The sequence below is a fragment of the Malus domestica genome, chromosome 15 (assembly GCF_042453785.1).
Source record: "Malus domestica chromosome 15, GDT2T_hap1".
Lineage (NCBI taxonomy): Eukaryota > Viridiplantae > Streptophyta > Magnoliopsida > Rosales > Rosaceae > Malus > Malus domestica.
In genome coordinates, this window is record NC_091675.1 from 14133939 (window position 1) to 14158375 (window position 24437).

General features: G+C 37.8%; 2 protein-coding genes and 1 pseudogene across 2 annotated transcripts; all 3 read left to right on the forward strand.

The window, feature by feature from the left end:
• The first annotated feature begins 528 nt into the window (after positions 1-528).
• On the forward strand, positions 529-6928 carry LOC103415758 (disease resistance protein RUN1-like; annotated as a pseudogene).
• A 44-nt stretch (positions 6929-6972) lies between these two features.
• On the forward strand, positions 6973-9472 carry LOC103415759 (GDP-fucose transporter 1). Its single transcript, XM_008354051.4, has one exon. It carries the CDS (start codon positions 8210-8212, stop codon positions 9260-9262), a length of 1053 nt encoding a protein of 350 aa, XP_008352273.3. The 5' UTR covers positions 6973-8209; the 3' UTR covers positions 9263-9472.
• Positions 9473-19709: 10237 nt separating this feature from the next.
• Positions 19710-21353, forward strand: LOC103400470 (DELLA protein GAI-like). The gene is given in 1 exon segment (NM_001328716.1): positions 19710-21353. A coding segment is annotated over 1 exon segment (1644 nt).
• The last annotated feature ends 3084 nt before the right edge of the window (positions 21354-24437 follow it).

Below are 24437 nucleotides of genomic sequence, written 5' to 3' on the forward strand. Positions count from 1 at the left end.
TTCCAATCAACTCCTCAAATCCCATCCATTGGTGTTCCTTTACACTGTTGCACGCGGCTTCATCTTAAAAGCTGTTTTTCTCCGAATCTTTTTCCGAAACTTCAATGTTAGACGTTCATCATTCGTTTATTAATCCGTAATCAAATTAAAAGGGATTGAATTGAAGAAGAATTGGATTGAAGAAGAATTGAAATGAGGTAGAATCAGAATCAGATTCCTGTTAAAGTTGTTTACTAAAACTGTCTGGAATCGGAGTAGAAATGATGTTGAGTCCATATGAGTTGTTTACTAATTCACTTCAATCGGAATGAAAACTAGGTTGATTACTAAATTGCCCTTACATAAATAAATTATTTTCACACTAATTAATTAAATTAAATTCTTAATTAAATTTATATAATAAAATTCATCTATATAAAAATATATAAATAGATTTTATTTATTTATTAAAAGATGACATAATGAGTGTCAAATGAAGGACAATGTTAGTATAATAAGAAACAAGTGAGGGCATAATTGGTAGAAGAAATCCATTCCGGATTCCTCAAGTGTCAAGAAATTGAAATACCTCCCTCATGCAGGGAGTCAAATTCCTCCAAAATTAGGAGTTGGATTCCTTAATTCGTGTGGACCTCATATGTATTTTGATTCTCCAAGACTACGTAAACAAAGATGTATTCCGTAATCGGAATCCAATTTTGTAAATTAATTTCGATTACGGGTACGTAGGCATCAGTGATCAGATCGTGTGGCCACGTACATCGTGGGTTTTCACTGGGAACGTTCTTGGTTTTCTTCAAAAATTTGGGGCGGATGCTTCTTGGAAAGAGCTAAAGATTAGGAGCGGACACTTCCTGGAAAGAACCAAAAAGTGTCCCTTCAGTACTATATATACTCTAATTTGCAACACAAAAAAACCACTGCCATCTTTTTTCCCTCGATTGGAACCACTGTAGTGCAGTAAAAAGTAATACCACCATGACATCCCAAGAACCCTCCTCAAAACTCTGGAAGTACGACGTGTTTCTGAGTTTTAGAGGCGAAGATACACGCAATGGCTTCACAGGACACCTCCTCCATGTGGCATTAAAAGACAGAGGCTACGAGGTTTTTATTGACGACGGTCTGAAAAGAGGGAAACAAATAAGAGAGGAACTGTTCCAAGCAATCGAAGATTCGAGGATCTCTATCATTGTGTTCTCAAAGAGGTATGCGGATTCGAGTTGGTGTCTCGACGAGCTGGTCAAGATCATGGAGTGCAGAGAAAAACTGGAGCGAGTGGTTTTGCCAATCTTTTATGATGTTGAACCTTCACTTGTGAGGAAGCAGGAGGGTTATTTAGCCGAAGCATTTCAGAAGCACGAAGACAGCATCCGTGAAGAGAGAAAAGACAAGGAACGTGAAGCTAAGGAAGAAAGAGTACAGCAGTGGAGAAGGGCTCTTACTCAAGCTGCAGAATTGTCCGGCCACCATCTTCAAAACGGGTAATCATTTTCATTAGACTTTGAAGCCATTCAATACTCGATTAGTTTAATACTACTGCTGCTATCTATTCGGCTTTTTCACATTTTGAAACATTTTAATGAATGGTTGTTAGGAAAAATAGCACACAGGAAAAATAGCTTCACTGAAACATCAAGATTTTCAAGATAAAATATGGTTAATGATAGGGAGGCTATCTATTTAAAACATATTTTTAGAAATGCTTAAATAGATTTTAACTCCTAATTTTAAAGTTGTTTTAATCAAACATCTGGGTTTTTAAGGATTTTGATTAAGACGCTTACGTACATTAGGCCACATTAGCATTTTTCTATGATCAAATTAAAACTATTATTTTAATTTTCGAAATTATTATTGAAATTTCCTGCTAACTAAAGTATTTTAGAAACTGTGGGCTCCTTTTTAAGAGATAATCATGGTTTTTCCTTTTTCATTCAAAATATTTATCCAGTCATTTAAAAAAACAAATCGTACAAAAGATTCTTTTTCTCCTAAAATTCAAATATAATCTTATAATCAAGATAACGAAAATGGTGGATGTTTATATTTTTTAAATTATTATGCATACATTTTATTGAGAGAATTATTTGTATACATTATTGATATGTTTACGATTAGAATTCCTAGATTTCTGATTATATTCAATATGTTATTAATTTTCATACTATGATTTTATTTCATATTATGGATTGGTAAGCTTGTTTTTAGTTTTTGGTATATTAATTTTTGTACATATTGTTGATTAGTACGTTTAACTAGATACGTTTGATTTTAGTTTTAGGGACATTTAGTTTTTTTTTTTTTAAACATATTATTAATTGATGACTTTTTTAAACACATTCAATATTATCTACACTAAAAGATGGGGGAGTGTTAGGCCTTATATAGAGTTAGCCATAATAATTTTGTTCGAATTTGCTTTTAGCAAGGCTCGAATCTAAGACCTTACTTGCAAGTGAGGCGAAATAACACTAAACAGTAGTATTAAGTGGCATCATTAATTGTTTGATAACTTAATAATTTAATTTGGATTAATACTAATAATAATTTTGGTATAAAGAAGACTAGATTTAGGAGCTTTGGATATTATTTTTGTATCTTAGAAAGAAGACAGTTTTAAAATGTGGCACAAAAATTGTAGAAAGTACTTTAGTAAGAAGTTTAGAAGCTAGGGATGTGTTTGGTCTAACAAATTTAAAAATTAAGCACCTAAATCAAAATTCCCCTTTTATAAATCATATGATGTGATTTTTGATGATTAAATTTTTACTGGTGACAGACTTACAAATTTAACATAAAAAAATAATGTTACTAGAATGAAATTTTTGGCATTGAAAGTTACATATACATTACTCCAAGTCCAAGCATCGAAAAAATAAGGTTATTTGTGGTTTAACTGATATTGGGCATCTCTCTCCTATATATCGCAAGTTGATTTTAGGTTGAAATCTGTGTATCAAATTGATATATACTAGTTTAGTCGACTTGTATATGTATATAATTGCACCAATGAGAAACATCATATTGTGCAGAAGTGCTAAATGTGAAACCAATAAATTAATACGGAAAAAGAGGACAAAAACGAACAATTCAAAATGACATGAAGATTTGTACTTGTTCGGCTTAAGCCTATATCCAGTCGGAGAAGGAGAGAAAACTTCACTATTAATCAAAATGAAGATTACAAATATAGTTTTAGCTCTCAAACTCCAAATCCCACATACACCTAATAGCTTTCACTCAAACAAAAAAACAATTGGAGAATAAGAAAGTACATACCAAATCTTTTCTCCTAAAAGCCACAAAATACCACCAATATCTTTGAATGAGTAATTGTCCAAAAAACCACAAGAACAACAGCTTTCTTTCTCGTCTAAAGGTGCCGGCTGGACTCAATCTCCCTCACCAACCGAAACAACAAGGGAACTTTAACGAAAAGCACCCGGTACTGTTCACTTTAACGAAAAACCACATTTTTACACCAAAAAATCAATCCTGGTACTATTCACTTTACCCTTTATTTTATCCTTATCATTAAAACTCAAAGTTTTCAAGTCTTTTCATTAGTTTTCCTAAACAAAATAAAGCATCACATGCCTTATATACTAGCTGCTGCGAACAGACCACAGTGTCTTTCTTCCAAATCTTCTCTGGTTCTATTTTTTTCACTAATCCTAAACCATAATTTCTTAAACCTTTATTGAAAGTCTAAGAAGTCAGGCAATATTATCACCCTCCATGTCGTTCATGTTTACTAATTGAGTGAAGTGATAGCTTCTAGTAATCCTTCATTGAGTTAATGCTGACTAATTAAGATTTCAGGCATGAAGCAAAGCTTATTAGGAGAATTGTTGAAGAGAATATTAGGGAATTGCTTCCCAACACAGATGAATTACACGTGGCCAAATACCCGGTTGGAATCGACTCTCGTGTTCAACCAATTATCAGTGATCTTTCAAGTGGTGGATCAGATGATGTTAAAATGGTTGGAATTTGGGGAATGGGTGGATTGGGGAAAACAACCGTTGCCAAAGCCATTTATAGCAAAATTCATCATAGCTTCCAATTCAAATGCTTCCTTGAAGATGTTTGCCACCATGGTACAAGCCAACATGGTCTGCTCTGTTTGCAACAAAAATTTATTTCTGACATCTTACATCATGCCAACCCTCAAATTATTAGTAGCGTTGATGCAGGGATCACTGTTATAAGACAACACCTCCAACATAGAAGGGTACTTGTCATTATTGACAACGTAGATAAAGTGGAACAACTAAATGCAATAGCTAGAAATCGTGAATGGTTTGGTCCAGGAAGTATACTTATCATAACAACACGAGATGAGCATATACTAAATCAACTTAGAGTGAAAATGAGATATCCAGCTTGGGGAATGAATAAAGAGGAAGCTTTTGAGCTTTTCAGTTGGCATACATTTGAAAATAGTTGCCCTGATGAAGAATATCTAGAATTGTCAAAGAATATCTAGCGTTGATGTGGGGGTCTGCCGTTAGCACTCCAAGTTTTAGGCTCTTCTCTTATTGGCAGACCCACAATAGAGTGGGAAAGCCATCTGGAGAAATTGAAAAGAATACCTGAAGGACAAATTATAGAAAGACTTAGAATAAGCTTTGATGGGCTAGATGATACTCAGAAGACTATATTCCTTGATATATGTTTCTTTCTTGAAATCAGCCAGGTTGATGTGGAGAAGGATTATGTCACAAAAATTTTAGATGGATGTGGCTCATCTCCAATAATAGGAATCAGTGTTCTTTGTGAACGGTGTCTTGTAACTGTTGAACGGGGCATGCTAATGGTGCATGATTTGATTCGAGAAATGTGCAAGATAATCATTTCTGAAAAATCCCCCACTCAACCTGAAAGATGGAGTAGACTGTGGGACCTTGAAGCCTTAACAGATGTGTTAACAAATAAATCTGTAAGTAGATTCCCAACAAAGTTTCATATTAATGCTCGCTAAATTATTTCCTAGTGCATGCAGCTGCCTATATCTTATAATTATTGTGTAGAAATAATATTAAATCGATTTCCAATCGAAACTATAAATGGTAACAATTGTTAGTATGCTGTTTCATGTTTGTAAGTAAATCATTATTCACACGCAAATTACCCTTTTTATTACTCATCGTATATCCTTTTGTTTACTTAACAGGGAACTCAAGAAATTGAAGGAATTACTCTAGATTTGCCATGCTCTAAAAAGGCGAGTTTCAGCACAAAAGCATTTGCCAATATGAAAAATCTGAGATTTCTCCAGCTCATCAACGTAAAGCTCACTGGAAAGTTCAAACATTTTCCAAAAGAGTTGAGATGGTTGCGCTGGCGTGGTTTCCTTTCAAGTCCATGCCCAAGCACCTTCTTAATGAACCAAAACTTGTTGCTCTTCACCTGCCCCACAGCAAACTCACACGACGCTGGAAGATTTCCAAGGTACAATCACCCCTACCTAGTTATAATTATTTCTCTCTTTCTGATTTTATATTGTAGGCCATATTCTTCTTGGATTTTAAATAATATTTTCTTTTGGGTTTATGCAGCGCCTCGAAAATTTGAAAATCCTTGATCTCAGTTATTCCCATAAGTTAAAAAAGTCACCGAACTTTTCAAGGCTCCCAAATTTGGAAGAATTGAATTTTCGAGGCTGTTTTAGTTTGTCCAAGATTCACCCATCGATCGGTCAACTTAAAAGACTCACTTTGGTAAATTTGGAATTCTGCCGTAAGCTTAGGTCTCTTCCAAGGAAATTTTGTAAGTTGAAATCTGTTGAGACTCTTCGTCTGTTAGGCTGTTCATTAAGAAAACTGCCTGACGGCTTAGGGGAGATGGTATCATTGAGAGAACTTGATGCATCTCTTTCAGCCATAAAACAATTCCCCAACGACCTTGGGAGTCTAATTTCTTTACAAGATTTGAGTATTGGGTTCAATAGTTGTCGTAGCCTACCTAGCCTTAGTGGTCTTTCAAATCTCGTATATTTGTGGTTAACTTCGTGCGAGAATCTTCATGCGATCCCCGATTTACCAACAAATTTGCAATTCTTGAAAGCAGATTTATGCCCTGCATTGGAAACAATGCCAGACTTTTCGCAAATGTCAAACATGAGAGAACTGACTCTAACGCATTCGGGCAAGTTCACACATGTTCCAGGTTTAGGCTTCGGTGAATCATTAAACTCCATGACAATGCTTCGTATGGAAGGGTGCACCAATCTCACAGCTGAGTTCAGGAAAAATATCCTACAAGTCGGTCTCTCTCTGTCTCCTCTTACTCGTCTTTCTCTATCAGTCACACACACAAACACAAACGAACATGTACAAGTATTTGACACTACTATATTACATTGTATATATATGATAGGGATGGACTTCTTGCGAAAAAGGTGGCATTTTTCTCAATAAGATTTATGATATTCCAGAGTGGTTCAAGATTGTCGCTAATGGCAATAAAGTCAGTTTTGATGTTCCTCAATGTGATGATCGTAATTTTAAAGGGTTGATTCTCTGCTCTCTTAACTCGAAAATCAAGGGGAATTATCATCTTGTCATTACTGTTGTAAATTGTACCAAGCATACTACTTTGAAGGCCTCTATGGATGTCTGGGATATGCAAGAGGATTATTTTTGGCAGGGACAATTATCAAACGATAAGCTCAGTTTGCAAGGCGGGGACAAGATTGTTATTCTTTTAGAGGGTATTGGAGCGAAGAAAATAGGGGTAAATCTAGTATGAAACAAATCTTTGAAGGAAAATATGCGTCATAATGAGGGTGATTATTTGTATAGATATGAATCTGAACCACATCCAGATTGGTAGTATGATGAGTCAAGTGCAGGACCAAGCCATGACGCATCTGATAATCATCCCACTAATAAATTAGGACGTGGCCTCACTTGTTAACTCAGGTTCTCTTCGCATCACCTCTCATTGGTGGAATCCAAATCTCTCTTTGTTTTTTTTTTTTTTTTTGAGTTTTAACGAAACACACGTATTGTTCACTTTTAATGAAAATGATATTTTTACTCTAAAAAATCATTCATGGTACTATTCACTTAAAACACATTTTTATCATTTTGATTAAAATTCAAAGTTTTAAAGTTATTTTCATTTTTTTTTTGCTTAATCTTTCCTATTCTTTATTCTTTATCTTCTTTCCTATTCCTTAATCTTTATCATTTTTATTGTAATTATTTTTCAAAATATAAAAAAGTGAAAATTATTTTATTTTATTTTTTAAACAAACGATATTATTTATATTGAGGGGAGATGTGGGCTTAGCTTTCCAATGAGCTAACAATAATGTGGTTTAAATTCGATTTTGGCGATAATCGAACCTAAGACCTCTTATTTATATATAAAAAAATATCATTAAACCGTAATACTAAGTAGCTCCAATGCAATTATTTATGACGTAAACTCTTCCACTGGGGAGACCTTAAGCTGGCACCTCTTCTAAGTGCAATAAAAGTCACATCGCTCATTGACCCCGTCTAGGTAAGTATAAAAGAGAAAATTATTTTAATCGGTAAAAGAAAAAGATAAATTTTTATTAGATGACATGTTTTGTTTTTCTTTTCATTTTGTCAATTTTTGGTTGGATATTATATTCACAATCACATCACCAAGCAATAAAATTACTCAAAGTCTGCAGAGATCTTCAACAAATCAGAGCAGACTAAATAAATCTTACCCGATTAAATAACCAAAAAGTCTTCAAAAGGCCGCGTTCTGTATGAACCAAATCTCAACGCCGTAGAAATTTCAATGCTATTCCTCCACAGCACCATTCTCTCTGCACTGCACCGCCGTAGAAATTTCACTTCGCTCCTCTGAGCTCGCCGGAGCTCCTTCCTAGATCTCGGCCTCCGCCGCAACTCCTTCATCCTCTTCGTTTCGCTTCAAAGATCCGAGCTTTTCTACATGTCGGTGATGTACAATTCTTCCATAACTCTACATTTCAATCGATTCAGTTGACGTTTAATGCATTAATTTCAAACGCTAATAGTAGATCGGCATAATCTTGAAAACCCATATCTCAGATTTCTCTATGAAGTGTTCACCTCTTCGATTTCATTCACTTGCCTCTGTTGGTGTAGCCTTTCACTGTACATATAGCTCTTGAAATTTTGAAGATCTGTTAGATTTTTTTGCTCTGAATTCGAATTGGGTATTTTAGTTAGTGACAATGTCTGCGATTAGAGTTGATTCCGCTAAGCCGTATTTCGCTACGAGCAGTCTTGTGATTGGGTATGCTCTCTGTTCTAGCTTGTTAGCTGTGATAAACAAGTTTGCCATTACCAAATTCAACTACCCTGGCCTTTTGACTGCATTGCAGTACCTTACATCTGCTTTGGGAGTTTGGGGTTTGGGAAAGTCGGGATTTTTGCACCACGATCCCTTCACATGGCAGACGGCCAAGAAGTTTTTGCCCGCCGCACTTGTGTTTTACCTTGCTATCTTTACCAACACCAATCTTCTTCGCCATGCGAATGTGGATACGTTTATAGTGTTTAGATCATGCACACCCCTTTTGGTTGCGCTGGCGGATACTGCTTTTAGGAAGCAGCCAATCCCATCTAAGCTTACCTTTGTATCGTTGTTGATCATTTTGGGTGGAGCTGTTGGTTATGTGGCCACTGATTCGGGTTTTACTTTGACTGCATATGCGTGGGCGTTTGCCTATTTGGTGACCATTACAACTGAGATGGTTTATATTAAGCATATGGTCACGAATCTCGGGTTGAACACTTGGGGTTTTGTGTTGTACAACAATCTTTTGTCACTGATGATGGCTCCACCATTTTGGATTATTACTGGAGAGTATTCTGATGTGTTTGCTGCTTTGGGATCAAATGTTGCGAATTTCTTTGAACCTGGTGCACTTTTCGCGGTCTCATTATCTTGTGTGTTTGGATTGCTCATCAGTTTCTTTGGGTTTGCAGCAAGGAAGGCAATCTCTGCTACCGCATTCACAGTGACTGGTGTTGTGAATAAGTTTCTTACGGTTGCCATCAATGTGCTAATTTGGGATAAGCATGCCAGTCCATTCGGTTTGCTCTGCCTCCTCTTAACAATCGTAGGGGGTGTTCTTTATCAGCAGTCCGTAACTGGAGTAAGCAGTGCTCCATCACAGCGTGAAACAACGGTGTCTAAACAGCCTCTCAGTGAGAGTGGTGGTGATGAATTTTCCGAAGAAAATCAAGGGAAGGCAGTTTCCGGTAAACTTGCTTCTAAATGAGAATTCCGTTCTTACTTTTGCATTTTGTAGCTGCTGGTGAAGCATGTTTGAAATCTTAATTTTGGCATTAGTAAATTAGGAAATTTTCTGTATTTGATCTCGACAATTAATTAATAATTATGTTATTATAATTTGATACCTGAGAGCACTTCAGTTCACCTTTACACGGGTGATTAATGACAATGCCACCTAATTCATTTCTGTTGACAATGAATTTTGTTTGCTTGGTAAAGTTAACAAGTCAAATCTTCATTTTCGATTTACCCGAGTGCTATACAATCTTCGTTTTTTATCTGCATTTTTTCTTTCTTTTGTGAAGATGCTTGAGAAGGTGTATGCACAGACAGTGGTATCATGTCTACGACACATCCACTTTATGAAGTTGTCTTTCTAATAGTTTATTGATCCGCTGTCTGTGGACAATCATGCTTTGTTAAAATAGACACCAAAGCTTTATGATTTCGTACGTTTGAGTGAACAAGAATATTGAAGTTTCTTAATATATTCAAATCTTCATCACCAGAAATCATTACAACAAGAAGATCCGTCCCTAAACCGTTGACAGCGGTTTCTGTCCCGCACGATTATTTCTCTATCGTAAACTTTTGAGATGAGCTTTGTTGCAGTGTGGCAATCACTGTGTACTCTGAGGTTTCACTACTCGTATTGCTGTCCTCGGTTTTGTGCTTATGAGCACAAATGCGATTGCCGGCTTTTGTGGAGGCTGAGTTCTAAAAGCTGTTGAGCAACTCTTTCTGCAGCCTCAAGTTTGCCATGGATTCTGCAGGAACCAAGAAGCCCTCCCAAAACAAAACGGTCCGGTGGAATTTGCATCTTCCGAGTCAACTCCTCTGCTTCGGCAATTCAATCAGCTCGCCCTAATATGTCAACCATACCACCATAGTGCTCAATGGTAGGCTGAACTTCAGAAATTGACTTAAAATGCGAAATCCCTTCGTCTACTAATCCAGCATGACTACAAGCAGCCAATATCCCAACAAAGGTTATCGCATGTGGTTTCACCCCGCTCTTCTGCACCTCATGGAAATGCTCCAAAGCCTTCTTCCCTTGTCCACACACCGCAGAACCGAAATCAACGCTGTCCAAGTCATAACATCCTTCTTGGGTAGCTTTCGGAAAATTTCCCATGCATTGTCTATGCTTCCACATTGTGCATACATGTCAACAAAAGTCGTCCCGAAGGCAACGTCCACCTTAATGTTCTCCTTTTCCATATAGGCATGCAACCACTTACCAAGCTCTAGAGCACCAAAATGGCTGCAAGCAAGCAATAAACTTACCATCGTTACCTCATCCTCTTTTTCTCCTTTGAGCTGCATTTTATGAAAGAGTACAAACGCTTCATAGTAGTTACTATCCTCAACATGTCCATTGATCATGATGTTCCAACTGAACAAGTTCTTCTCCAGCATCTTGGCAAACAAATCTCGAGCAAGCAATACACATCCACACTTACAGTCAACATCCAAGAGAGCCGTATTGAGCTTCAAATGGTTCCCGAAACCATACTAATCAATGTACCGGTGCACCCCTTTCGCCATGTCTAAATCCCTCGCCCTCGCACACGCAGTCAAAACATTAACCAAAGTGACCTCATTAAGATCCACATTTTCACATTCCATCCTACCAAACAATTTCAAAGCTTCAACTGGTCGATCCCATTTAGCATACGCATCAATCATGGTTGCCCAAGAATCCACACTCTTCTCAGTCATTTTTGTCGAACACCTTCTGAGCGGAGACAAAACACCCGCAATTCGCATTCATGTTCATCAAAGTGTTCTAAATGTATGAATCCGAAGCGAAACCGAACTTCGTCGAGCGGCAATGCAGCTGTTTTCGCTCCCGCAAATCCCCGCACAACCTGAACAGATAAGGGAATGTGAATCTGTTAGGCAACCAACCTTCCAAAATCATTTCTTGGTAGAAAAAAACGTCGTCCCGTTGAAAATCCTCAGCCACGGATAACCGAGTTACGAGTGGTGGGAATGGGAATTTGGGTTAGGACTAAACGGGCATAACGGAGGCTTCCGGAGCCTTCCGGAGCCGAAAAGGTGACAACTTTGGCGGCGGTGAAGGCGTCGAAAAAGAGCCCTGTTCAGAGGGGTTGAGCTTGGATTTGCTTGAGCTCGGACACGGCGGAGCATTTGTCTAGTAATGCGAGACAAGGGTGTGGTTCAATTGGGTTTTTGGTGACGGTCGCAGCGGCGGTCGTGGGGGCAATGGCTGTGGCTTTGGTGGATTTGGTGTATCAGAGTAGGATTTCGGAATTGAAAGGGGGTCTAATGTGGTGGAGGGAAATAGGAGCCACCATTGTTGCTGGCTGCTATGTGACTCATGCTATTTTTTGAAAAACAAATTGTGGTGACGGATGATCCGGGTATCTTATGCTCAGTAGTACTGGTGATAATGTTCATCCCTTTGCCTCGAAACCCAGCAGGCTTTTGGAGCATAATTTGGGCTACTCTACAAGGTCTAGTCCCTAACTCTCAAGGTGAAAGGGGTTGATGGAACACGACTTCAACTACACAAACTTATCTACACCAAAAATGTTGTTGTGACAGCATTTCAAGACCGTCACACATTGTCACACGTTTTAAGTTCTTATGGTTTCTCATCTGCTCCACTGGCCTGACCCTTTGCCGAACCATAATCTATATCTTGTACTGCCATATCCATCATTCCATACACTGTGGAAGGTGGTGTTGCAGTTGCTACATACCGATTACACTGAAACAGTTTCAGTATTGTAGCATTGCTGAGCTCTCAGTCTGCAGAAAATGGTAAGGTTGGTTGGTCCTGCTCGGCTGGATTGAATGCTGAGGTAAGTAAGTAAATATTTGAGCCAAAAATCTAAGTGATGTGCTTGTTGTGCCGATGTTCACATGTATCTGTTGGACCAATTTGGTTCGAAAAAGGGGTGGTGTCAAGTGTGTCTTTCAATTATCAATTTTTATATACATTGCTTAGATAATCACAGATTCAGAACTCAGAATTTTTTTTAATAGTACCGGTTCAAAGTGGATTCCAAAATTTAGAAGTGTTTTAGATAATCACAGATTCAGAAGTGTCTTAGTTGTTAATATAATAATGTATTCAAAGTGGATTATATTATTGGTAAGTATAATTTTTGAGATGGGATGGGAATATAAGAAAGAGAGAATAAATTTGTAGATAAAATTTTGTAAATTAAATAACATGAAAGTTGATGATTGGATTATTATTTAAGTGTTGATTAACAAGCTTATTTTTTATTGATGACACATCACTTAATTTACAAATTTGATGCATTACTCATATAAGAAGAATAGCAAGATATTGAGGTTTCCGAAACAGGCATTCGTTAAAGGTTAACGCCACTTCTTAGTTTATAAATGATATATCAATGATCATATGAATAATATACCGACAATGAAGAAAGAGAGTAAGCTTCTTAAATTTGGGGGCCAAAATTTAAAATGCAGCTGTCCTTTGCTCTAAGGATATTCTAGCTATATATATATATATATATATCAATGTAATCTTATTGACTAAATAACAATCACAATTATATTTTTACTTCTCTCTCTACATCTCTCTCTCTCTCTCTCTCTCTCTCTCTCTCTCTCTCTCTCTCTCTCTCTCTCTCTCTCTCTCTAGTTTCTATCACTTTCACCATATGTTATAGATAAAGAGGGGTGGGGAATTCCAAGGCCTAAAGCTTCATTGATATAGATGATTGGATTAGAATATATAAGTAATTATAAGGTATGTTGAAAGAAAAAAAATGAAAAATTTATAACAATTTTGAGGTTGGAGATGGATTACTAGAAGGATTAGAAGGGAGAAGTTTACTTCATGTCTAATCCTACCCTTTTGAAAAGGATTAGAACTGATAAGTTTCTTTCATAAATAATTCATCTCCTACTCTCTAGTTTGTCATATCCATTTGAATCCAATCTTACGTAGCAAACGAACTCTTAAGTTTGGCTTTAACTCCATCCTGTTGGACAAGACAATTACGGTGTTAATAATTAATGTTAATGTCAATTTAGCGAAGTTGAGAAAATGCGATATATCTCTACTAATTAATAAAACACTCATCATCAACCAAAATTCTATGAAATTACCAGTTTAACCTTCTAATTAAAACATAACATGAATAAGAAATATGGAGCAGAAATGTAATTTCACACAATCAAATTTTGCTATTTTTTTTCAGAACCTCATCTTCATATAATCATAACATATCTCTAATTAAAATAAAATAAAATAATAAAATAATAAAAAAACTTCACACTTCCACATTCTCTATCACTCTCTTCCTCTCTCCTTCTATTTCAAAAACAAAAATAAAAAATTTTCTCACACACTTTGTGTGTGCCCATATGCTAGGACTAATAAGATGTAGTTATATACACAACTATAGATCTGGACAATCATGGTATCAAGACTATCAACGTTAACGTAGTTTACCGCACTAGGGGAAAGTATACACACACTCATATCTATGTATCTATAAGTGTGATATATGATCATGAAATGCATGAGAGGATGCAATATATAACGTGATAGTGTCAGCAAAAACAACGGAAACACACCCTAGTGATGTCTGTCCCAAACACAACATGTTCTCACAGGAATGCTCTGGTCCCAACAGACCCCAACCTCTCTCTCTCTCTCTCTCTCTCTCTCGACCGAGCATCTGCTGCGGTGTGTGAGAGAGAGAAAGTCTGATCACTGATGAGCAGCAGAGAGTCTGAGAGTCTCATTCCAGCACCGCAACCGCCACCCCTCCTCTCCTCGCCTTCTGAATGGCCAATGCCAGCGAAGGAGATATTCAGGTCCCCTTTTGATTCCCACAGTGACTCAGTCCCACCCGCGTCGGCATCTCATTCCCTCCCAATCAAAATTTGGGTCCTCCTACTAAGGATTCCTACGTCCTCGAGCATTACACACGGTTTTCACTTAAATTCATGCTTTTTAGGGCTCTGTGATTGCTCTCTGGACCCAAATTCCAGGTTACCTACTGGACCACCTCCTTTAGGCTCTTACTTCTAATTCGGGAAATCCAGTTGTCCCCCTACACTTCTCTATATATTTATGTTCACCAGTGGTCCATTTAGTATATAGAAGGGTTCGATCAACCTCAAATTTTAGAGAGTGCATTTTGTCATAATCAACTGACTTAAGTATTATGAATTATATACAATTAATAAGTGATGAATAAGTCTAAGCATGCATGTAAAACCAACTCTCACTTCTATTATATGAAAATGAGGGCTCAAGCTTGAATTTGAAATGAGCAAAACACGTTACTTAAATAAACTGATCTAACTTCTAACTCTGTAATCAAGTGTTGACAAATTCTAAAGTATGCATGGAAAAGAACTCCTCTTAACTATAATCAAACCCAAATAGTTAAGCTTAGTTAAACCCTTATTTGGGCTTGTGAAATGGTCTCCAGATTCTCCATAATCTAACAGACCACCTAAAACCCTAACTATACTAGGAAAAAATGTTTTTTACTTATTTCATGCAAATTATTGAATCATCGATCGAAAGATCAATGTCCAACTATCGACCTCTCTTTGTCTACCAATAATTGCGAATTTTCTTATACCTTTCGTTTTTGTGAGAGAGAACATACAAAATATAATCTGTATTTATAATATATTCATACATACATGCATGGTATTTGTAAATTTTGATTATATATATAATATTTGTACAGTGTCGCCCTGAGGGCCACAAAGTTCACAGGTCCTAAGAATTAGTAAGAAAAAGAGACGCATGTCTAGAATTATTTGACTCGTTGAGCTTTTCAATGGCCATTGTATATTTGCATGAGCTTTATTGTCTTCGATCTCCATTTAACTTTTTCTTAATTTACACGAGCGTGCGCAGATCAGATATGTTGTACTCCACACTAAAAGTGTTTTTGGACTAAATTAAGCACGTACGATCTCCACTTACAATAATAGTTATAAACTAGACCGGTTCCTTATTTGGTTATACACGAAGGAATTGATATATATTTGAATTTATTCTAATCTTAACTCATTATCGTACATTCTCTCACTGCTCAAGCTAACCCTAATAGCTTTGCCTCGTTCCATTTTCATTTAACTAAGTTGGAATCTTGATCGATTGGACCATCAATAAATTAAGTATCCCCTCCATATAATTAATCTTACTTTGCTATATTAAGGCTACGAGGATATGACATCCCTATCTATATATTTAGTTTAACAGCCAAGTTGTGGATCAAAATTGGATCTTCCCTTGTCTTGATTATCATGTAATTAAAAAACCGTTTAATCTAAGGGTTGTTTTATACACACCCCACAATGTTATGAATCCACCCCAAATTCAAAAAATTCCTCAAAAATTCCAACTTTGTCCCTCAAACCCATAAACAAAAAAGAAACACCAAAAAGATCCAGGACAAGGAGGGCATTCCACCAGAGCAGCAGCGCATGATCTTCGCCGGCAAGCAGCTCGAAGACGGCCAAACCCTAGCTGACTACAACATCCAGAAAGAGTTGATTCTTCAACTGGTGCTGAGGCTCCATGGAGGGATTATCGAGCGTTCTCTGATGGCTTTGGCTCGCAAGTACAATCAGGAGCTTGAATTTTTGTAATTCAGTTAATGTCATTTGCATTGTATCAGAGTTGAAGTACTACAGTTTATATTAATATTTTGATGGATCTTGGGTTAATTTGATCTCTTGGTTTATATTTTTTTTATAGTTAAAAAAAATAAAAAATAAATCAACAAGCACTAGTTTCTTGACAATTGATGCCATATATCAATTACAGAGAATTCATATGAATAAGAAGATGAACTTCTGAACAAAAAGATGAACTTTTGATAATGTGGTGCCATGGTAAATGAATGGGTGTGAGGTAGATGGCTGCTGGTAAATAATTGGATAGTTAGATTTTCTTTTTCTCATCTTAATTCAAATAGGGGTAAAAGAAGAAGTAAGATTATGAGATGTTAATAGAATTACCCTAATCTAATTATCCGTTCATATCACTTTAATCCATGATACATGGACTTATAATATGATTCGCATTAACAGCGACATCTATTAGTAAAATAAAAACAATTACAATGACACCTTTCAGTGTCTTCATACGACATGTGTCTCAGTGACGTGGAATATGTGGCAGTACAATATACAATGACAAAATAAACTATAGAAAAATATACTTGTCAATATTAGTGACGGTACCTATTACCTAACAAATTGCATTCACTTTTTTTTTTGGTATATCCAATAACTCCCATGAGGTTCTTTCATGGAGAGCAATTGCACAGAGACAACGATTCTACATTTACTTGACATTTCAATTTAATAATTTAATTTCATGTGCAAAGAATTTTACACATAATTTTAGGTTATTCGATCCAAATATTACAATAATAATGATCAAGTTCTATGTAAGTCATCATCCTCTCATAGTCATGTACAATTTTTTAAACCAATGTAACGTTCCTTTTACGTTTTAAAATATTATTTTAAAGCGACCGAGGTTATTTTAAATAGCTAAAAAAATCATATATAAGAGAGTATATATATTTAATAGAAAAAATGAAAAATGAGTCAAATATTTAATGTGATCAACTACAAGTATGAAATGATATGATCAACTTTGTAATTGTAGGGCTTTTGACATTAGATTATGAGATTTTTCTCAACTCTTGAAAAAATATTCAGATGATAAATTAAATTTAGGGAAAATTTGAAAGAGATCCAATTTTATAGCCCATCTTTTAAAATATGTCCAATTTTTAGTGACTTTTGATTTTTGAAATATGTCTAATTTTTAGTTCAATTTATCCATTTCAAAAGATCCCATTAATTTATTCATAGTATTATGAGAAGAGAGAGTACTTTCTTTCTCCTCTCACACCCCAACTATTTTCAAGTGGCCCCCTTGATGGGTTCCACAGGTGGGAGCCAATCATATAGGTAATTATGTGCATAAGAGAGCATTAGTGATCCTTAATTATTGTATAATCTTGTGCTGGGGTGGAGGAAGAGCTTAATGAGAAGGTTAGGATTTTAATATTTAACTCAGACTGCCGTTGTCGACATACCCAATAACTCTGTGGAGATTAAGAAATAATTCATTTTTTAAGCTCGATATTCAAATAATTAACTATTGGTTAAAAGCGATTGCCAAGGGTTGAAGATCAAGTTGTGGATTTATTAAATCAACAGCTAAAAGGATTAAATGCTAATATGGATTAATTATAAGCAAGTAGATAATGAAATGACCTATTTACATAGTGAATCATGATTCCTCTCATGCATTTAATATAGAGCAAATTGTAAGATGAAATGGAAAACATAAAGTTTAGGGTCACGATCACACTACTGCATGGTGATAATTTTACACGCATATTATATAATATCGATGACAACGACGACATGTCATGAACTGATCGTATAACTTATAATATGAGTGGAATGGAAATATCACTTAACACTTAAACAGTGACAGTTATACTTAAAAACTTATCAATGAAGTGATCCGAACAATAATAACAACAACAACCATACCTTATCCTCATAAATGGGGCTGATTATATGAATCCTAAAACGTCATTAAGCTCGATTTTGCGTCAAGTCTTCCGTTAGCTTCATTCAAGTACTCCATACCTTTCTCTATCTCATTTGCCTTTATCCTCCGTCTTCCTAAGTCTTCATCTACCCCTTTTGCCTTGAGCCTTCGTCTTCCTATGTCTTCCTCTACTTCTTTTACCTTGAGCCTCCATCTTCCTAGGTCTTCCTCTATCTCTCTTTTTTTTTTTTTTTTTTTTTTTTTTAAATCTTCATCTACCTCTTTTGCCCTAACCCTATCGATGAAGTGATCCATTTGAAATATATGTATAATAAAGGGTCAAAATTACTCAAGGCATATTACTATTTACTTGAATAAAAGTACTCATTTACTTTTCTTTTTTTTTTAATATTAAAGTACGATTTTCATTGATAAGAAGGAAATACGTATAAAGTGAGGATGAAGTACATATATGGGTCTCGATAAAAATCTTGTTGGAACTTTCAACCTGATCGAAAGGAAAAAGAGTGTCCCCCACAAACAAACTAAAAATTAACTATCCTCACATAGCAAAGAAATATTACAAATTAATTGGACTCATTTTCAACCAAGGCGTCCATAACTAAACCCGGAAGTTCCTCAAGCCACGTTTTCTCCTGAGAGCTTCCAACACCAGCACGTGCGAGCCTGTGTGCCGCCTGGTTTGCCTTCCGTCTGACATGGTTAAGCTTAGGAAGATCTTGGAGAAAATTAAACACGAATGTGATTAATTATTAGATGCATTATTTATTAGATGCAGATTTTCATAGCAGCAAACGTTGAAGCCAAGTTGACCCAGTCTCTTTATTTTGAGCCGGCAGATTTGGACACACTGTTGACTCCTGATGTCGATCACTATATGGATGTTCCCATACAATTTCTCCGTCGTAGACTGATTGACCGCTCACTGACGAGCAATTTTTCAATGTGATTGTTATACTATTATGCACACAGGTATCTTTTTATTAGGACTACACCTTAAATTTATGAAGTATCACATAGCTTGCAAATATTACGTTCTAAGATTCATACAGTCGACCCCATTTAATAAAAGAAAGTTTGGAGGTTGTTGTTTTGCTTTACACAAAGCTTTTCTCCTCTTTTACACATCACAAGTTAACCGATGTTATTCAAATTGAAGAAATTAAAAGAGAATCAAATGATACAAATAAGAAGAAGCAAGCACAAAGAAAAAATTGATAATGCGAAAATCATATTTAATATTATAATACGTAAATTTGTAATACCATTATGCAAATATTTGATGGCTGTCAACATTATCTTATTTATGTCTTCCATTCACTTGAAGATTGAACATTGAACATTCAAATTCGGAAAAACTTGAATCAATGATTTAAGAGAATGACCAAAAATTGGCTCTGGCCCCTCTAGCATTATTACCAAAGAGATTAGTAGATTACAGCTTACAACTAATCCAAACAAATATAAAAATATAAAAAAGAAAACTCAATAAAATATATAGTGCAAGGAAAAGGAAAAAAGGAGAAAAATAAAGCAAGGGAGCAGTGTATTCACTATACTATCCAGTTGGTTGGTACTTGGTACTAGTGTACCCCTGTAATATGTCAGCAGTCACCTCTCTCTCTCTCTCTCTCTCTCTCTCTCTCTCCCCCACTCAGTATTTCATCCCTCTCTTTCCACTCGCTCACTTCCTCACTCTCTCTCTCTCTCTCTACAATTTTCTCTCTCTAACTTCCTCATGGGAAGAAGAAGAAGATTCATCAGCAAATCCCACAAACTCCCACCTCGTATCTGAATCCATATTTATCCTCACCCACAAAATAAAAAACCCAATTCCTATTCCTAATCTATGGGGCCGTACGGTTCCACCACCTGCTCCGGCGCCAGCAGCAGCGCCAGCTCCTCCTCCTCCTCCTCCGTCACCAAACCCCCCGCCGACATCGATGGCTGTTTGGCCGATGCCGGATACAAGGTCCGCTCCTCTGATCTGCGACACGTCGCCCAGCGCCTCGAGCGGCTTGAGACCGTCATGGTCAACTCCCCCGGCGACCTCTCCCACCTCGCCTCCGACGCCGTCCTTTACAACCCCGCCGACCTCGCCACCTGGGTCGACTCCCTCCTCACCGAGTTCAACCACCAACCCCTCATCTCTCTCCCCTCCGATCTCGACTTCTCCGAAGGCGCCGTCATCAATAATCCCGCCGCCCTCCCCCGCCAAACATGGACCGATAATTCCGCCGTCATCGCCGCCGTGCCGCAGCAGAACCACAACCAGCTCACCGTCGTCACCGCCATGGAAGAAGATTCGGGGATTAGGCTGGTCCACTTGCTTGTCACGTGCGCCGAATCCGTCCAGCGTGGTGACCTAGCATTGGCCGGCTCCCTGATCGAGAACATGCAGGCTCTGTTGACACGTGTCAACCCCAGCTGTGGCATCGGGAAGGTCGCCGGGTACTTCATCGACGCCCTCAGCTGCCGCATCTTCTCGCCGCAGACCGTCGGCTCGGCTTCCGGCTCGGTTCACGAGAATGAGCTTCTCTACCACTACTTCTACGAGGCCTGCCCCTATCTCAAATTCGCGCACTTCACCGCCAATCAGGCCATCCTGGAAGCATTCGACGGTCACGACTGCGTCCACGTCATCGACTTCAACTTAATGCACGGCCTCCAATGGCCCGCGCTTATTCAGGCCCTCGCCCTCCGCCCCGGTGGGCCCCCCCTGCTTCGATTGACCGGCATTGGACCGCCGTCCCCGGACGGGCGCGACTCGCTGAGAGAAATCGGCCTCCGACTCGCCGAGTTGGCCCGGTCCGTCAACGTCCGCTTCACTTTCCGCGGCGTGGCGGCTTCGAGGCTCGAGGACGTAAAGCCGTGGATGCTCCAGGTGAGTCCCAAGGAGGCGGTGGCGGTGAATTCTATCATGCAGCTGCACCGGCTGCTCGGATCCGACCCGAACCGGAACTCCCCAATCGAGATGATGCTGTCCTGGATCCGGAACCTCAACCCGAAGATCGTGGCGGTTGTGGAGCAGGAAGCGGACCATAACAAACCGGGTTTTCTGGACCGGTTCACGGAGGCGCTGTACTACTACTCGAACATGTTCGACTCGCTGGAGGCTTGCGCGATGCAGCCGGAGAAGGCTTTGGCGGAGATTTACATACAGAGGGAGATATGCAACGTTGTGTGCTGCGAGGGAGCGGCTCGAGTCGAGAGGCACGAACCGCTGGACAAGTGGCGGATCCGGCTCGAGCAAGCCGGGTTCAGGCCGCTCCACTTGGGATCGAATGCGTTTAAGCAGGCGAGTATGCTTCTTACTCTCTTCTCGGCTGAAGGGTACCGCGTGGAGGAGAACCAAGGCTGCCTCACTCTCGGTTGGCACAACCGCCCTCTCATCGCGGCTTCGGCCTGGCAAGTGATGCCTATGGCCGAAGCCACGGCAAACCAACAACCGGTCGGAATTATTAATCAGAATAATAATCCCAATCGTATCTAAATTTCCACCTTAATTAGCTTCTTTTTGTTTTTTAATTTTACTATGAGTTTCTTGCTCTGAGTCTGTGTTCTACCTTAATGATCAAGAAAATGCTTATAATATGGTAAATACTGCCGCAAATAATAATTATGAAGGCAAATGGTCCAAATTTTCAAAATTGGAATGCATTGGTCTATTTTATCCCACATTCAAGAATAACATATTTTGGGATGGCTTAAATTTCTTGTGCATCATTTTCCTATAAGCCAGTTTTTAGTGTCAAGTTGTACTAATTAGCTATCTTAACACTCTTACAACCCAGTTTTTAGGGTTAAGTTATACTAATAAGCTCTTAAGAATTCCTATCAGAGTCTACCAACCAACTAGGTCATTTCACGAAAGCGATAATCTACAGATTCTTAATGACGAGTAAACTCACATTATCAGCATTAAATTAACGTGTTATATTACCAGATTTGTGGAGTGACGAGAGAAGACATAACCAGATAGATCAATGTAGCCTTAGGAAAAGTATGGTTTAGCAGCTCGCATGGTCAACAGGCAGTCAACGCAGGAAAAAGTGGCTGTGGGAAGGCAAGTGTCCCTTGTGTGTCCTTCAAGATTGATTTTGTGGGAAAAATAAAAAAATAAATGAAAAATAAATTGGAAAAGGGAAACCAGAGTGGTTGCTGACGTTTACTAAGCTTATTCTGTGCTAGCTAGGTCTAGGGTCTAGCCTCTCGACTGCTACCTGCGACCAAACACTAATAATTCTGCCTGCGTAGTACGTACGCGTGTTGGTGTGAATGTGATGGCCGATCACATAGAATTCAATCTGCATTTTTTTTTATCTATTTCCACCTAATTTCTTTATTAGTTTGTTAAATAGACAAGTTTTTTTTTTTTTTTTTTTTTTTTGCCTTAATTGTGATCATATTTTGTAATTGCCAATGTTCGTTCATTTAGCTCGGATTCAATACAAAAGTTGCGTCAAAATTGATCATTGGAGAAAGTTTACTCATATTATGCAGTATGCACTCAGAAAAACAGAATTGATATGCATTTGGATTTTGTCAAACCGAACAAACCCTATAAATATATGCGAAATACATCAAGCGATTTCGTTTTCAAGGGTACTATTTGGGGATTTAACTCATTACCTAATATGTGGAAAAGGAGGAGACCAATTCTTTATGGGTATCTCCACATGAAAGGAAATAGAATAGAGATGTTTACTTTACACTTACACATGCGAAGCTTAAAGGAAGTAACCACAATCACAAGTGGAATTCTCGATGCCATTTTCCCATCATTGATGGAGATGTGATCGATGCCTATCAAAAAAGTGAAAAAGGGAAAGAGAGAATAAGGTGGATGAGTTAAGTAAAGTGGTATCTCATGTTATCTCGAGTAGATATCATTTTTTTCCATTCAAAGTGTTCGTCAAATTTGAACTCAAGAGAGCCTTTTTTTTTTAATGAAAAAAATTGAATGTCGTAAAACTAAACTAAACAACAATTGATTTATTAGTCACTCGCTATTGAAATGAGGAGAAATAGAAATGGTGGGGGCAATGGATAGGGATGTGCCCAATGCCTATAAATTGTCAAAAGAGCGTGATAAAAAAACATAGAAAAAGAAAAAGAAAAAAGAAAGGTGGATACATATGACTTGAGAGTAAAGTGGCTTATCAAATTACCAGGAGAATAGGTTTCAATTTTACCATAACAGTTGTTTACTAGATTTAAACTCAAGATGTCTTTTAATAAAATAGAGACATAATATCATTAAACTCAATAATTGCTGACTTAATTACATTAAACGACTCGATCCTCGATCCTCGATCCAAATGACGAGAAAAGGAACCGGGAACATGGAGTGGCAATGGGGCCATGAACAATACAATCCCATTAGTGAATTGAGCTAATAAGTTGTGCAAGAAAATGAAAAGAGCATGTTGGGGAACCGACTTTTGAAGCATAGAAACATAAGTGCAGAAACACCATCTCTACATTCTCCATTAAGTTGTTGGGTTGGATGATATTCATCAAAAGAAAGTATAAAAAAGGATCGATGCATGCACAAAACCAACCAAGGGATACATGGATAGATTGATGATCCATCCCCAATTGCAATTGGCATTCAAAGGACGACGTCGTCGTAGCGCTTTTTGATTAATCATGCATGCAGATGGGCTGCATGTGGGTTTTGCCAAGAACGGAAAAAAGAAGGCACAAAACGGGACCCTCCGGACGTAATAATTTGTCAGGAGGGGCTCAACATTGCCTCATTCACATGACACCACTGTCCTCGATCTGCCTCTTTCGACACCTCTCCATGTTTAAAGAGTAATAGACCTCTCTCAGCTGACTCATAAATACAATGACGTAAATTCAATTTGTGTGGCTGTACACGTTTTATATATTTGGATGAATAAACCGTATAGAAAAAAATTCTGTAAATTTTGTTGTTAGTGCATCTTTAAAGTCTAAAATGCCAGCCAAAATAACTTCAAACGACATAAAAGTCATGTATTGCAGCATACTTTTACAATGCTATGTAGCAATGCACTTTATATTTCGTTAAAGTTGTTCTCTCTTTTGAATAATTGTAATGCACTCGATTGAGAGTGGCTTTAAACACAGACTTAATCAATTTGGTTAGAGTAGTGTGCTCGTTCTCGAGATTCAAATTTGAATATTCCCATTTGTACGTAATTTAATATAAAATATCTTATCATTGGTGAAAAAATCTAGTCCATCGAAGATGCTCAAACTAAAGGCCCACCAACTTGACCTGTGTTTTTGGTCTTCACGTGATCCCGTTACGGAGCCATCAGAGCAAGTTGTGGCGAAGTGGGCCAAAGTTGGGCCCACACTAATTTCTTTCGAAAAAGGACCACAAAACGTAACCCAAACACCGCGAGGGGCAGCATATTCACGCGTCAGTTACCGCCCACGTGTTGACAAGGACACAATCTTCTCACCTTTCTGAGGTCAATACTTTTTGGGTGTCATGAGTCATGACCCATCAAGGTGTGGGCCCCGCGCCGACGTCGACGCTTGATTCTTCCCTTAATAGCACGCTTACGCACCAGAAATGCCC